The sequence below is a fragment of the Carcharodon carcharias genome, chromosome 13 (genome assembly GCF_017639515.1).
Source record: "Carcharodon carcharias isolate sCarCar2 chromosome 13, sCarCar2.pri, whole genome shotgun sequence".
Lineage (NCBI taxonomy): Eukaryota > Metazoa > Chordata > Chondrichthyes > Lamniformes > Lamnidae > Carcharodon > Carcharodon carcharias.
The window spans coordinates 142,686,815-142,700,885 of NC_054479.1; the positions used below are offsets into that span (position 1 = coordinate 142,686,815).

Below are 14,071 nucleotides of genomic sequence, written 5' to 3' on the forward strand. Positions count from 1 at the left end.
TCAGGAGTGTGATGGAATACTCCCCACTTGTCTGGATGAGTGCAGCTCCCACAATACTCAAGAAGCTTGACACCATCCAGGACAAAGCAGCCCACTTGATATGTACCACATCCACAAACATTCACTCCCTTCACTACCGAGCCACAGTAGCAGCAGTGTGCGTACCATCTATAAGATGCAGTGCAGGAATTCACCAAGGCTCCTTCGACAGCACCTTCTAAATCCACGACAGCTACCATCTGTAGAAGGACAAGGACAGCAGGTAGATGAGAACTCCACCACCTGGAAGTTCCCCTCCAAGTCACTCACCATCCTGACTTGGAAATATATCGGCTGTTCCTTTACAGTCGTTGGTTCAAAATGCTGGAACTCCCTCCCTAACAGCACTGTGGGTGTACCTACACCACATGGACTGCAGTGGTTCAAGAAGGCAGCTCACCACCACCTTCTCAAGGGCAATTCGGGATGGGCAATAAATGCTGGCCCAACTGGAAAAGTCCACATCCTGTGGATGAATTAAAAAAAAAGGTCTAGAGACTCTGGAGAATATAGGTCTATTTGATTCAACACTTAAGTTGTTTACTTATGGTTATTTATGTTTATGGTATATTTTCAAATTTTGGCATAAAGCATTACATTATCAGGGCTGAAGTACAAATCTTAATTGCCAGCTTGTGTTTTCTGGTAAAGAAAAAGTGATGTTCCATTTGCAGCCTTGGGATTTGGATCTCGAAGGATGGAGGAAGTAACACTGATTCCATATTCTGGGAAACACTGGGTTAGGCAGGAAGCCAGGGTATAAGCCTGGACTTTGAAGTGATCCACATTAGGAACATGCAATGTCTGATGGTGATCGCAGAGAATGCATTTATAAATCAGGCGCAGACCCACCAACACCAAGTTTGAAATGTAGGGTAGGCATTCACCTTTCCCCGGCCGTGCCCGAGGCAGTGTGCACAACTGGAGCCCCGGGCGCGTGTGCCCGCCAGGCCTCGGGGGCGCGCGCGGGGGGGTGCATGGCGGGAGCCCGCATGACGTGCCGGCCGGTCCCTGGAAGGGTACGCGCAGCCTGGGTGGAGGAGGAGGAGGAGGAGGAGGAAAGGGATTTGGTTTATGTGTAGCAGAGACAGGAGAAGGAGGAGGGGGGCGGGGGTGGTGGTTTAATATAGAAAGCAGAATCCGGAGATCCCCTTTAACGTGTGTTTGTTTGCAGTGATTGAGCGGCTTCGCCATGCAATCGACAGCAAGAAGAAGCAGCCAGCTGTTTCTGCCAGGGGCTGCTTCTGGCACCTGGGTTGTGAGCGCTTTCATCCTGGGCTTGCTTCTCGTCGGTGCTGTGGTGTCAGGGCTCCCAGCCTGTGAAAAGGTGAGTCCCAGCAATTGCTCTCTGTCCCCTTCTGTCTGCCATGATTTAATGATGAGAGATGCTGTATTCTCAGCGTTTGGCCCCAAGCTTGGGGAGAATACAGCGATCGTGCTATTTATTTATCCACAGAATCCATCATTCCATCACCCCCACCCCCCCACCCCAACCAACCAGAAGGCGTTTGGAGTAGCATCAGCCTCCTGTCATTCATAAGGGACTATTCATTATTTCCATGTCTCTGTTTTGTTGTATTTGAAATAACCCTTTCAAATTAAAATACACCGTTCGGTCGCTGTGCCACACTGATCGAAACGACTTGATGATGCTGACATTAAATCTGTTATTACAGTTTCCAGAATGCTGCCTCAGAATTTGAACTGTGTTGGGGTTTGGTTTCTGTTTTGTTAAATGTCAAAAAAAAAACAATCGGTTTTGGTAAATGGTTAATCTTCTGGCACGGTACTGTAAAGTGTTTAAGTCATTTTAAGGGCGTGATGCAGTAAATGAATGCCATTTCCTCTATTAAAATTAAGCCGGTAGTTTTGAGAGATTTTCCCTCTCTCCCCTCAATATATTCGGAATCTGGTTAACAAACAACTCGTGCAGCTGATGCTTGTGGCCAGGGATTGAACCCACTTCTTTTATTGTCTCAGCCGCTTTACTGATAACATCATGGGTATACAGCAGTGCTTTAAATCCCACAAAGCAAAAGCACAGATTTATTATACGTGATTTTATATGTCTGTTAAACAATCAGTAGAAGCCAAGGCACAGTGTAGCCGACAGGTGAAAGCAAATTACAACCCGCTTGAAACCAAATGAATAGCCTGTCGTGTGTGTGTGTGTGTGTGTGTGTTTGTCAATCATTCCCGGATCTGTCAATAATTCAGAAATTGATTTGTGCACAGGTTTTAAGTGTGGATTTTCTGAGCTCACCTTTAAAAGTTGATAAACTAATTGGAAGTATAGTCAGAGAAAGACGACCTTAAAGGGAGGGTGTTACAGCAACAGGGGAGGAGGAGTTTTGGGAACTTACCTCGCAAGTTCAGTTCCTGGAGAAACCAGGGACACCTGTTCTGACTGTTCACCTGTAACACTGCCATAATATCATTCTCATTTTCCTGATATCTCTTGCAATGCATGTTTTTGCAATGGCATTTTATTAATTTTACCTAGAATTAAACACTTGTAGGGGGGCGACTACACAGTTTAGGTAGTAGCGCCAACAAGGAGGTAGTTTACAAACAGCATTATTAGGGGTACACTGCCCTTTTAAGTGAATTCAGCCACCGCTTATTCATTTCCGCATATCCACCTCATGGGAAATACATATTTGGACTGAGCGCACGGATGCACGTGTTCCTCTTATTGTCTTGTGTGGAATAGTCTTGACATTATGGTGAAGAAAATGACCACGTACCTAGAATTATCTCTGAAATAATAGTTTGAGCGCATGTGTAGAATTATGCAATTCATTTTTTGGCCATCTCAATGATCAATTTCTATGTGCTTAACTTTGTGTCATATGATGAATATTGTAAATAAAATCAAGCCTCAAATTTATTAGAAGGACCAGTCTAAAATTGAGCTAAATTGTAGTAATTTATTGTTCAAATTTCAATTGTTAATTTCTTTAAAGCAAAATCATGGTCAGTGTTAATTGTCAAAGAACATTGCAATTATTGTATCATAAAACAATTTCAGTTCGAGTGGTGGACAATGACAGTGATGATTGCGGCAAATGGATTGCAGTGTAGGTAAATGTGAGGTCACAGAGGATCACAGAATCAAGATCACAGAATGGTTTCAGCACAGAAGGAAGGCAATTGGCCAGTTGTGTCTGTGTCAGCTCTCCAAAGGAGCAATTCACCTAGTGCCACTCCCTGGCCTTCTCCCCATAGTCCTGCACATTCTTCCTTATTCAGATAATAATCCAACTCCCTCTTGACTGAACCTGCCTCCACCACACTCTCAGGCACTGCATTCCAGATCTCAACCACTTGCTGCATGAAAAAGTTTCTCCTCGTGTCACCATTGCTTCTTTTGCCAATTACCTAAAATCTGTGCCCTTTGGTTCTCGATCCTTCCAACAATGGGAACAGATTCTCCCTAACGACACTGTCCAGACCCCCCATGATTTTGAATAGCTTTATCAACTCTCAACCTTCTCTTCTACAAGGAAAACAGTCCCAACCTTTCCAATATATCTACATAACTGAAGTTCCTCATCCCTAGAAACATTTTCATGAATCTTTTTTGCGCTTCATGTCTTTGCTAGCGTGTTGCCTAGAACTGAACACAATACTCCAGTTGAGGCTGAACCAATGTTCTATACAGTGTTGGAGAGGTCATCTACTTTTCACATAAAAGGGATAGAGCAGGGCACTTTCTAAATGCTGAACGGTATGAACAGTGGATATCCAAGGAAACTTGGGGGTTCAGGTACATAGATCATTAAAATATGAACAGGCACAGAAAATAATCAAAAAAGCTAATGGAATGCTGGCTTTTATATACAAGTGGTGGAAGCCATGCTAGACCATACCTAGAGTGCTGTGAGCAATCTTGGGGACCACACCTTAGGAAGAATACATTGACCTTGGAGGGAGTGCAGTGTTGACTGGCCAGAATGATAAGTGGATTCAACAAGGGTTAAATTATGAGGACAGATTATAGAAATTGTCTTCCTTGAATTTAGAAGGTTAAGGGTGATTTGATTAAAGTTTTCAAGATATGAAGGGGAACAGGTAGGGTGGATAGTGAGAAACTGTTCCATTAGTTTGGGATCTAGGAACATGGTATTGCCCAAAAAATTAGAACCGGACCTTGATACGACTGAGAATAGGAAACACAAATCATGGTAGAATTTTGGAACTTTGTTCTGAAAATGGCCATTAATGCTAGATCAATTGTTATATTAAATCTGAAATTGATAGATTTTTGTTAACCAAAAGAATTAAGGGATCTTGGGCAAATGCAGGTATATGAAGTTAGGTCACACATTAGCCCTGATCTCACTGAGTGGCGGGAAATGCTCAAGGAGCAAAATGGTCTTCTCCTGTCCCTATATTCCCACGTCTAAAAACTCACTATTGTCAAAATGACATTTTGAAAGATGTGGTCTGTTTTTGTATGCATAATTTTTATTTCAAATCTTGTTTCATCTCATCACAGTTAATCTCAACAGCCCTCTATTCTGGTTTGCCTTAGAGCCCTCCTTCAAGATTTTAATTTAAGTAAACTTGATGTGATAAAAGAGTGATGTGACAAAGAAGTAAGACATAAATGCTGCATGGCATTTGGGTCATCACCGTCATGTGCAAGTGATATCATGTTCCATTATGATTCGTCATGGAATTGTATTTGTTTACAAAGGAGTTTTCTTTTTGTGGATGTTATCTCCATTTTGAATTGAGCACAGCTTGTGTGTGAATTGCCCCTTTGTTAAACCAACATTCATGTCTTCCTCTGTCTGTTAATGTACAAAATTGATACACAAAAGATTCAATAGAACATACACTATCCACCTATCTATTATTTAGCAGAATTTTAACAGAACAAAGCCTTGCACAAGGCATTACCACATTGCATACCATCTTTTGCCATTTGCATTTCATCATTTTCTTGGTGAACAGAGCTATGTAATGCATCTTTTGGTTAGTGTGTTTAAAATATTTACTATACTTTAGGTGTAGGACCAGAACTTGAGGATCTTGATTATGTTTTGGAGAAAGTGGTGGTTGGCTTCATTACCGAACCATAGAACCATAGAAAAGTTACAGCACAGAAGGAGGCCATTCGGCCCATCTTTTCCATGCCAGCCTGAGGACATCCAGGTGCCCTTTCTAATCCCACCTTCCTGCACCCGGCCCATAGCCCCGCAGCTTACAGCACTTAAGGTGCAGATCCAGGTACTTTTTAAATGAATTTAGAGTTTCTGCCTCTACCACCAACTTGGGCAGTGAATTCCAGACACCCACTACCCTCTGCGTAAAAAGGTTCTTCCTTATGTCCCCCCTACACCTTCTGCCACTTTCTTTGAATCTATGTCCACTGGTTCTAGAAGTCTCCACCAAGGGAAACAATTTTATCCTGTCCACTCTATCTATTCCCCTCATAATTTTGTACACCTCAATCAAATCACCTCTCAGCCTTCTTTGTTTTAAGGAAAATAACCCCAACCTATCCAATCTCTCCTCATAGCTACACTTTTCTAACCCTGGCAACATTCTTGTAAACCTCCTCTGCACTCTCTCCACAGCTATTACATCCTTCCTGTAATTATGGTGAATAATGGAGACTCAATTGCAAAATTTACAAAGTAAAATGATAATACTTATTGACAGCATAGCCTTGCTACATATTTAATCTTGCACCATATATCAAACAGATATATGAAGTTAGTGCAACATATTAAAATGGTTGTATGGCCATTTTGAGTAGGTTTAGTTTTTGGAATAGCCATGAGCATTCTGGTTTGAAAATTGAGTTTCCACGTTTGCCCCTGGAAAAGCTTTCACTGCAGCAGACACAACATGTGATTCATTCTGAACTATTGTTTGTGTTTTCATCTCTTCAACCTTGTGTTGTTTACCTCTCCTCCATCTCAGCTAACATACTTAAAGGATGTTGGATAGGCCCCAAAGTACCAGCAATGCTGCTGCGGGATTGACAAACAAGGTGCAAACCAACACAAAAGGGTGGACATTGCAGAGGTGAAGCTGATGTGGAGAAAAGAGGGACAATTATGGATTGAAAGCAGAAAGTTATTAGACAGTAATGAAGTGTATTGTTTAGACACCAGTCCTCAAGGTTTTACACAGTCCTTTGTAATTTTGGTAAAGAAAATAACTGCAACCTTTCATCTATTAAATGGTGGTGAGAGGTGTAGATGAATTAAACTAATTTTATTAATTTCTCAGTGATGATTAGTGAAATCAGTTAATCAAAGGCTTTACATATAAATTAGTTTCTGGTTGCTTGATGTCTATAAATAGAATTAGTCCATTGTTACCAGATATTGATATATTGTACATTGTTCCTGGAGAAAGGAGCAATGCCTTTCACAATATTTTTGCATCTTTGAGGATGTCATAGAGAAGATCAACTTGTTTTGATTGATATGATCTTATTGATGAGGATTGGGATTCTTGTGGTGACACAAAGTGCTTTTATCAGTGCTATCCATCTCAGGCTTAAAATGTCAAGCAGTGAATGTACTTCCTCCACACCCTACTTCAATCTGTTTGCCTCAAAACACAAAGTTTATGAAATACATCCATGCAACAAAATTGCTTGTACTGCTTGAACAATCACCGACTATCTGTGTTAACTGCAGTCAAAACAGTTGAATCTAAGACTATTTTTTCCAGGGAGATAGTTTTTACTTGTTTTTAACATGCTAACATCATTGCAGAAAAACCTTTTAAGATAAAGAGCTCTCTATAGCCCGTCACTTTGATTTTATAGTGCAGTAAACAATACAGCACTCCAGTTGGAGGAATGATTTAATATAAATACTAATAATTCCCAGTTCAAGTCATTTATCTAAACAACCAGTGCCAATCCTTGTGGAACATCATATCCACCATTGTCAATCTGAGTAACTACTTTTAACCCCTGCCCCTGTTTTCTGATTTGCAATCAGCTTGCTATCTATTTTGCTACTTTATTTGTGGGACATGAGCATCACTGGCTAGGCCATTTGTTGACCAACCCTAGTTGCCCTTGAGAAGGTGGTGGTGAGCTGCCTTCGTGAACCATTGTGGCCAATCTGGTGTAGGCACACCCATAGTGCTCTGAGGGAGAGAGCTCCAGGATTTTGACCCAGCAACAGTGAAGGAACGGCGATATATTTCCAAGTCAGGATAGTGAGTAACTTGGATGGGAACTTCCAGGTGGTGGTGATCCTATTCATCTGCTACCCTTGTCCTTCTAGATGGTAGAAGTTTTGTGTTTTGGAAGGTGCTGTTGAAGGAGCCTTGATGAGTTGCTGCTGTGCATCTTGTAGATGGTACCCACTGCTGCCACTGTGTGTCAGTGATGGCAGGAGTGAATTTTAAGGTGATGGATGGGATGCCGACTAAATAGGCTGCTTTGTCTTGGATGGTGCCAAGCTTCTGAGTGTTGTGGGAGCTGCACTCATCCAGGCAGGTGCAGAGTACTCCATCACACTCCTGACTTGTGTTTTGTAGATGGCTTTGAGGACTTGAGATGAGTTACTTGCCTCAGAATTCCCAGCTTCCGACCTGCTTTTGTAGTCACAGTACTTATATGGCTGGCCCAGTTCAACCTCTGGTCAATGCTGACCTCAAGAGGGAATTCAGCAGTGATAATGCAGTTGAATGTTAAGCGAAATGGTCATTTGCTAGGCACTTACATGGATCAAATGTTACTTGCTACTTACCAGCCCAAGCCTGCATATTGTCCAGGTCTTGCTGCATATGTATACGGACAGCTTCAGATCTGAAGATTTGTGAATTGCACTGAACATTGTGCAAACATCAGCAAACATCCCAACTTCTTATTTCATAATGGAAGGAAGAATATTTGTTCTTTGGCTCCATATATTTTGACTTTAGTCATGACTCTACAATGTGGAACCTTATTGAACACCTTTTGGTAATCAAATGTATTACTTCTAATTCATTGCTCTTATCCACCCTTTCTTCAAATAATTCAGTAAGGTTAGTAAAGTATGATCTTCCTTTTTGGAATGAGCGCAAATCATGCTGTTATATTTTCAGTTTCTAGGGGCTGGATTTTACAGGTCCTTGAGGGGGTTTGGTAAGTGGGAGAGGGGCTGTAAAATTGGGTGCCATGCCATGAGCACTATTCGCGGTTCCTACCCACCTGCCCCACTGGAATTTTACCAGCAGCATGGGAAGTCCACCTGCCCATGGGCCAATTGAGGCCCTTAACCCTGCCACCACTGTGTTTTTACCCATGGGCAGGTTTCACTGGGTGGCTAGTGGCCTGACAAAGGGATGGGGTATCTCCTTGCACTGGCCTCCCGTGCTCAGCGGAGGCCCCCCACTCCAAGGTCTTTCCACCCTTATGTTTCCCCTCTGCCCCTACCCTGCCCACCCAGCCCCTTCGTCCCCTTCTCCCCACTTGCAGGAGCCCTCCAGCCTAGCCCTGATGAGGTCTTGGACTTGCATTAAAATCCAGACTCCATCGTAGCAAGCTTCCCTTTGGAACTGCTGCTGTCCTAACAGTACATGCCACCCTTGCTGGCACTGTTAGATTCAGATGTCTGCCATTTGATTGGCCTGCAGCTCTCTGAGTTGAGACTTCCTCCCTGAAGGCTTACTCCAAGCCAATTAATAGCCCAGCAACGAGCTGGTCAAGCAGGGATGAGGTCATTTCTGACATTTATGCTGATTGACAGGTACTCCAACCCTGCCTAAAATCCAGCCTTAGATGTTTTTATTTTGTACTTTGAGTAAGGATTCCATGTCATTAGTTGAGTTTATTGTGTGTACCCATAAGAGCCCCTATCCCTATGTTGATTTTCTTTTGTTATCTATGTCTCCAGAATACTTGACTATTTGTTTTTTTATTCTTTGATAATTTAATTCCATAATTTTTCTTTGCCTTTCTAATTGTTTTTTTGACTTCTTCATTAACCATTGCATATTACCTTTTGTAGTCCTCTCTTTTGTTGTCTATGTCCTTAGTGTATGCTTCTTCCTTTAGTTTCAGTTTTTCCCTTATTCCTTTATTCCTCTATCATGTGTCAGTACTGCTTGTCTTTTATTGCTTTTAGTAGGATATACTTCTCCGGGACTGTATTGATCACTGTTTTTTAATCATTCCCACTGCTCTCCTATTTTTTTGCTGGCAAGTATGTTTTTCCAGTTTATTTTCCCTAGTTCAATTCTTACCCCTTAAAATCATTTTTCAAATTTATTACTTTGGTCTTTTCCTTACTTATGTCCTTTTCAATTTTTATCTTAATCTTTGTTATCTTGTGATTGTTATTGCCAAGATGTTCCCCTACACTTACTTCTTTTACATGCTCCAGTTCATTTCTTATCACTAAATCCAGCAATGTTCCCTCTTGTGTTGGCCTTTTTCCATACAGGGTAAGAAAAGTGTCCTGCATATATTGTAAAAACTCTATTGTTTGTACCCCTTTTTAAAATCTTTTTCAGTTTATTTGGGAATCAGTAATATCTCCCATGATGATATTTCTATGTCCTTTACTCATTTCAGATATTTTCTTAAATACTTCTTCCTCCACCTCCTTTCCACCCTATACCCCCATTAACGTGATTGAAATTGTCTTTTATTTCAATCCATATGGATTCTAATTTTCTGCTAGTTATGTCCCTTTTTTCCAACTGCATTATCTTTTCTCTAGTTAATACAACTACCCCATGACTGCTCTTCCTCCCCTGTCCTTTCTAATTATGCTGCAACCTGCAATACTTAGATGCGAGTCCTGTCCTTTTGCAGCCAAATTTTAGTTATTCCTAGTGCATCTGGTTTCTCACTACAGATTATTATCTCCACTTCTCCTGTGTTTCTTCAGATGCTGTGTGTATTACACATGGGAACACAGGAAATAGGAGCAGGAGTAGACCATTTGGCCTCTCAAGCCTACTCTGCCAGTTAATAAGATCATGGCTGATATGATTTAATATTGATTTCTTCCATTCTGTGTAGAATTGGTATTTTTTATTAATTGAATTATCATAATTTATCGTCAGATTCGAATATAAGTTTTTGAGTATGTTAAATTGACTATTTGAGTGTGAAAATTATTGTTTTTCCTAAAGCTACAAACTGTTCTGTTGTATTTATGGTTTGGCTGTGTCTCAGAATTCAACTGACTTCCTTCTTGAAATAAATTAAGGCCAGGATTTTCCCTCCTCGGGCGGGCTTGGTGGGGGGTGAGCGGGAGGGGTCAGGAAGCCGACCAGCTCTCATGATCGGGCTGCCGCCCCAATTTCACGTTGGCGGGCCAACTAAGGACCGCCCAGCGTGAAACCCGCGCTGCAGCGCTCAGTGCTGCTTGCGTGTGGAGGGGAGAGGAGGGCGAGTGTGCAAGTTCGCCCATGCGCGTTCAGGAAAAGCCCCCTGAGGCACAGAGCTGTCTCAGGGAGCTGAAGGTTTAAAAAATGAAAAAGAAAGAATTTTAAAATGTTAAAAAAAACTTGTCCCCTCATGTGACTCTGTCACTTGAGCAGGGACATGTTATGAATGAAATGTTAAAAATTTTTACTCTTTTTAATTGCTCTTGGAAACCTCCTCCCGCCTGTGGATGAGGTTTCCTAAAAAATCCAAAGGCTGCTTGGCCGTTTTGCCTGTTTGCCAACTGTAAGGTTGGACGGGCAGCAAAAATTTTCATTTAATTGGTACTTTAGTGGCCTTAATAAGCCTGTTAATTGTCGGCGGGCACACTGCCCACTCCCATGCGTGCCCACCGACCGAAACAGTGTGCGAGTGCACAATGACATTGGGACCCTCGCCTGATGTCGCCGCCCATCAGTTTACACTTGTTCGGGTCGGGCATGCGCCTGCCCTACGAGCAAAATATTTCGGCCTGTGTGAAGAAAAGCTGGGCCTACCCACAAATTTTATGTGGTTGGTGATACCTAATCAAATAAGTAAATCCCCAAGCCCATGCACACTGCACGGGAAGATAGTGAGAAGCTGCAGTTTTCAGGTTGTAAATATGTGGTCAGCTTAGAACATGTTCGTAAGATGCTGAATGATAAAACTCTACAGAAATACCCCAAATCCCAACAGTAGTCTTTGGCTCAACAACAATGGATTATTTGCAAACAAAATCAGATTTTTTTTTGAAGTGGTGAATTATAAAATGTCAGTGGTTTATGTATAATATGTAAATCAGTTGGAAACTTGTGGCAAGGAAGAGATGCCCTGTGAATTGCCACAAGTTGCTGTCAATTTCTGCTGTTTTCTTTGTGAAAATAGGATCTCACCTTTAACTTCCTGTCATTTTGAATTTACTGCATTTGTGCATTAATTGGTCAATAAAATCACCACAAAAAGTTAAGTCTGGTAGTTAACAGTGTTGAGATTGGGATGGACGGAGTGTGCAGTTTTTCTAGCCCCACTACTCCACAGGTCACACCATGAATGCAAATGTTTCATTCAGTCGACAAAATGGGCAGTTTATACTTTTGCGACTGTCTGAACCAGAATAAAAGAGGCTATAACCAGGTTTCTTTCAATAAACTTAGAATGGTTGAGTTATTATGAAGCAAAACTTCCCTTTAAAAACAAGTTGCAAAAACTGGTTAACATACAATTTGTGATTCCCCACATGCATGCACACAAACAAAGGATGAACAAATAGGGTCTCTGCAGAGGTTGGCATTCAAAGGAAAAAACAACTTTTGGCCAATGGGAACACTTTATAAAAATAGATAAATGTTGAAGGGTTTTGAAGCTGTCACATTTCAAGCAAATTTTATTTGAACTGAAGAGTGCAGGTACAAGCCTAACTAATAATTAAGGATGTTGCTTATCCTGTTGCAGCAAAATCTGCCCTGGAATGTTCCAATTTTTTGAAATGTTACTGGAGTGCTTCAGAAGTGATACAAATTTCAATTCACCATGCCTTCAGCTTTCCAACCCATTGGATATATCACGTGCTTGGAGACCTTCTGCTGTTAGTTACTGTGGATTCACTAAAAAGGTCATGTTGCTTGTTGGATAAGGTGCTTAAGTTGTTATGGCTATCAATTTCACTGTGTCCTTGCCTCGTATCAGGTGCTTCAAGAGAAACAACCAGTCAAATTGTTTTGCAAATTCTGCATGCAGCAAAATAAAACTGATTTATATATAGACACAGCAAGTTACACAGATGAAGGTCACTATTCCTAGCATTGCAATACTTCCAAAAAGAAACTTCAGTAAGTTTCTTCTAAGCTTTTCTGCCCTTCCACAGTAGACTTTATGATTCTATTTTCAATGAATGACATGCTTGGTTTCTTTTTAAATTCTTATATTTCTTGTCTATATGTGGGAATGCACAAGTGAAACTCTCAGCCACCCAGAATCACAGAGTTGTTATGGTGCCGAAGGAGGTCATTCAGCCCATCATGTCTGCACCTGCTTTCTGAGCATTTTAACTTAGTGCCAATCTCCTGCCTTTTCCCCATAACCCTGCACGTTGTTACTATTTGAATAACCACCCAGTGCCCTCTTGAATGCCTTAATTGAACCTGCCTCCACCACACTTCCAGGCAGTGCATTCCAAACCCTGACTACTTGCTGTGTGAAAAAGTCTTTTCTTGCCTTGCATTTGCTTCTTTTGAAAAACACTTTAAAACAGTGCCCACTGGTTCTCAATCCGTTTATGAGTGGGAACAGTTTCTTCCTGTCTACTCTATCCAGACCCCTCATGATTTTGAAAACTTCTATCAAGTCTCCTCTTAGCCTTCTCCCCTCCAAGGAAAACAGTCCCAACTTCTCCAATGTTTCCTCATAACTGAAGTGTCTCATCCCTGGAACCATTCTCATAAACCTCTTCTGCACTTTCTCCAATGCGTTCACATCCTTCCTGTAGTGTGGCACCCAGAACTGTACACAATACTCCAGCTGAGGTCTAACCAGTGTCTTATATAAGTTCATCATAACTTCCCTGCTCTTGTACTCTATGCCACTATTAATGAAGCCCAGAAAACTGTATGCTTTAGTAACAGCTCTTTCTACCTGTCCTACCACCTTTAATGACTTATGTTCATATACACCCAGATCTCTCTGCTCCTGCACACCCTTTAGAATAGTATCCTTTATTTTATACTGTCTTTCCACGTTCTTTGTACCAAAGTGTATTACCTCGTACTTCTCCGCATTTATCTTCATCTGCCACCTATCTGCCCATTCCACCAATGTGTCAATGTCCTTTGAAGTTCTACACTGTGCTCCTCATAGTTTACAATTCTCCCAAGTTTTGTGTCATCTGCAAACTTTGAAATTGTCCCCTGCACACCAAGATCTAGATCATTTATACATATCAGGAAGAGCAAAGATCCCAATACCGACCCATGGGGAACTCCACTACAACCTTCTTCCAGCCTGAAAAGTACCCATTAACCATTACTCTCTGTTTCCTATCCCTCAGCCAATTTTGTATCCACGCTGCTACTGTACCTTTTATCCCATCATCTATAATCTTTCCTCACAAGTCTGTTGTGTGGCACTAAATCAAACACCTTTTGAAAGTCCATTTACACCACATTTATGGCCTTGCCCTCATCAACCATCTCTGTTAGAAAGCTAGTTAGACACGATTTTCCTTTAACAAATCCATGCTGACTCTTCTGAATCAATCCACATTTTTTCATGTGACTATTAATTCTATCCTGAATAATTGTTTCTTGAAGTTTCTCCACCACTGAAGTTAAACTGACTGGTCAGTAATTGCAGGGCAGATCTTTACATCATTTTTTTGAACAATGGTGTAATGTTTACAATTCTCTAGTCCTCCGACACCACCCCGAATCCAGAGAACATTGAAAGATTATTGCCAGTGCCTCTGCAATTTCCACTCTCACTCCCTTCATTATTCTTGGATGCATCTCATCCAGTCCCAGCGCCTTATCAACTTTAAGTACTGACAGCTTATCCAATACCTCCTCCTTATCAATTTTAAACCCTTCTAGTGACTGAGTTCCCTCTTCTGTCACCATGGCCTGGGCAGCATCTGCCTCGTAGGTAAAGACA

At 41.5% G+C, this 14,071-nt stretch overlaps 1 protein-coding gene across 2 annotated transcripts in view; it reads left to right on the forward strand.

Moving 5' to 3' along the window:
* The first annotated feature begins 835 nt into the window (after positions 1–835).
* elapor2b (endosome-lysosome associated apoptosis and autophagy regulator family member 2b) overlaps positions 836–14,071 on the forward strand; it is a 108,931-nt gene continuing 95,695 nt past the window's right edge. Inside the window, exons 1-2 of one of the 2 annotated variants that reach the window (XM_041202891.1) lie at positions 836–909; positions 1,214–1,366. In XM_041202891.1, coding sequence (XP_041058825.1) covers positions 1,232–1,366 — 135 coding nt within the window. In that variant the 5' untranslated portion in view covers positions 836–909; positions 1,214–1,231. Of the gene's footprint in view, positions 910–1,130; positions 1,367–14,071 lie in introns of those variants that run through there. The other variant, XM_041202890.1, reaches the window with a different exon arrangement.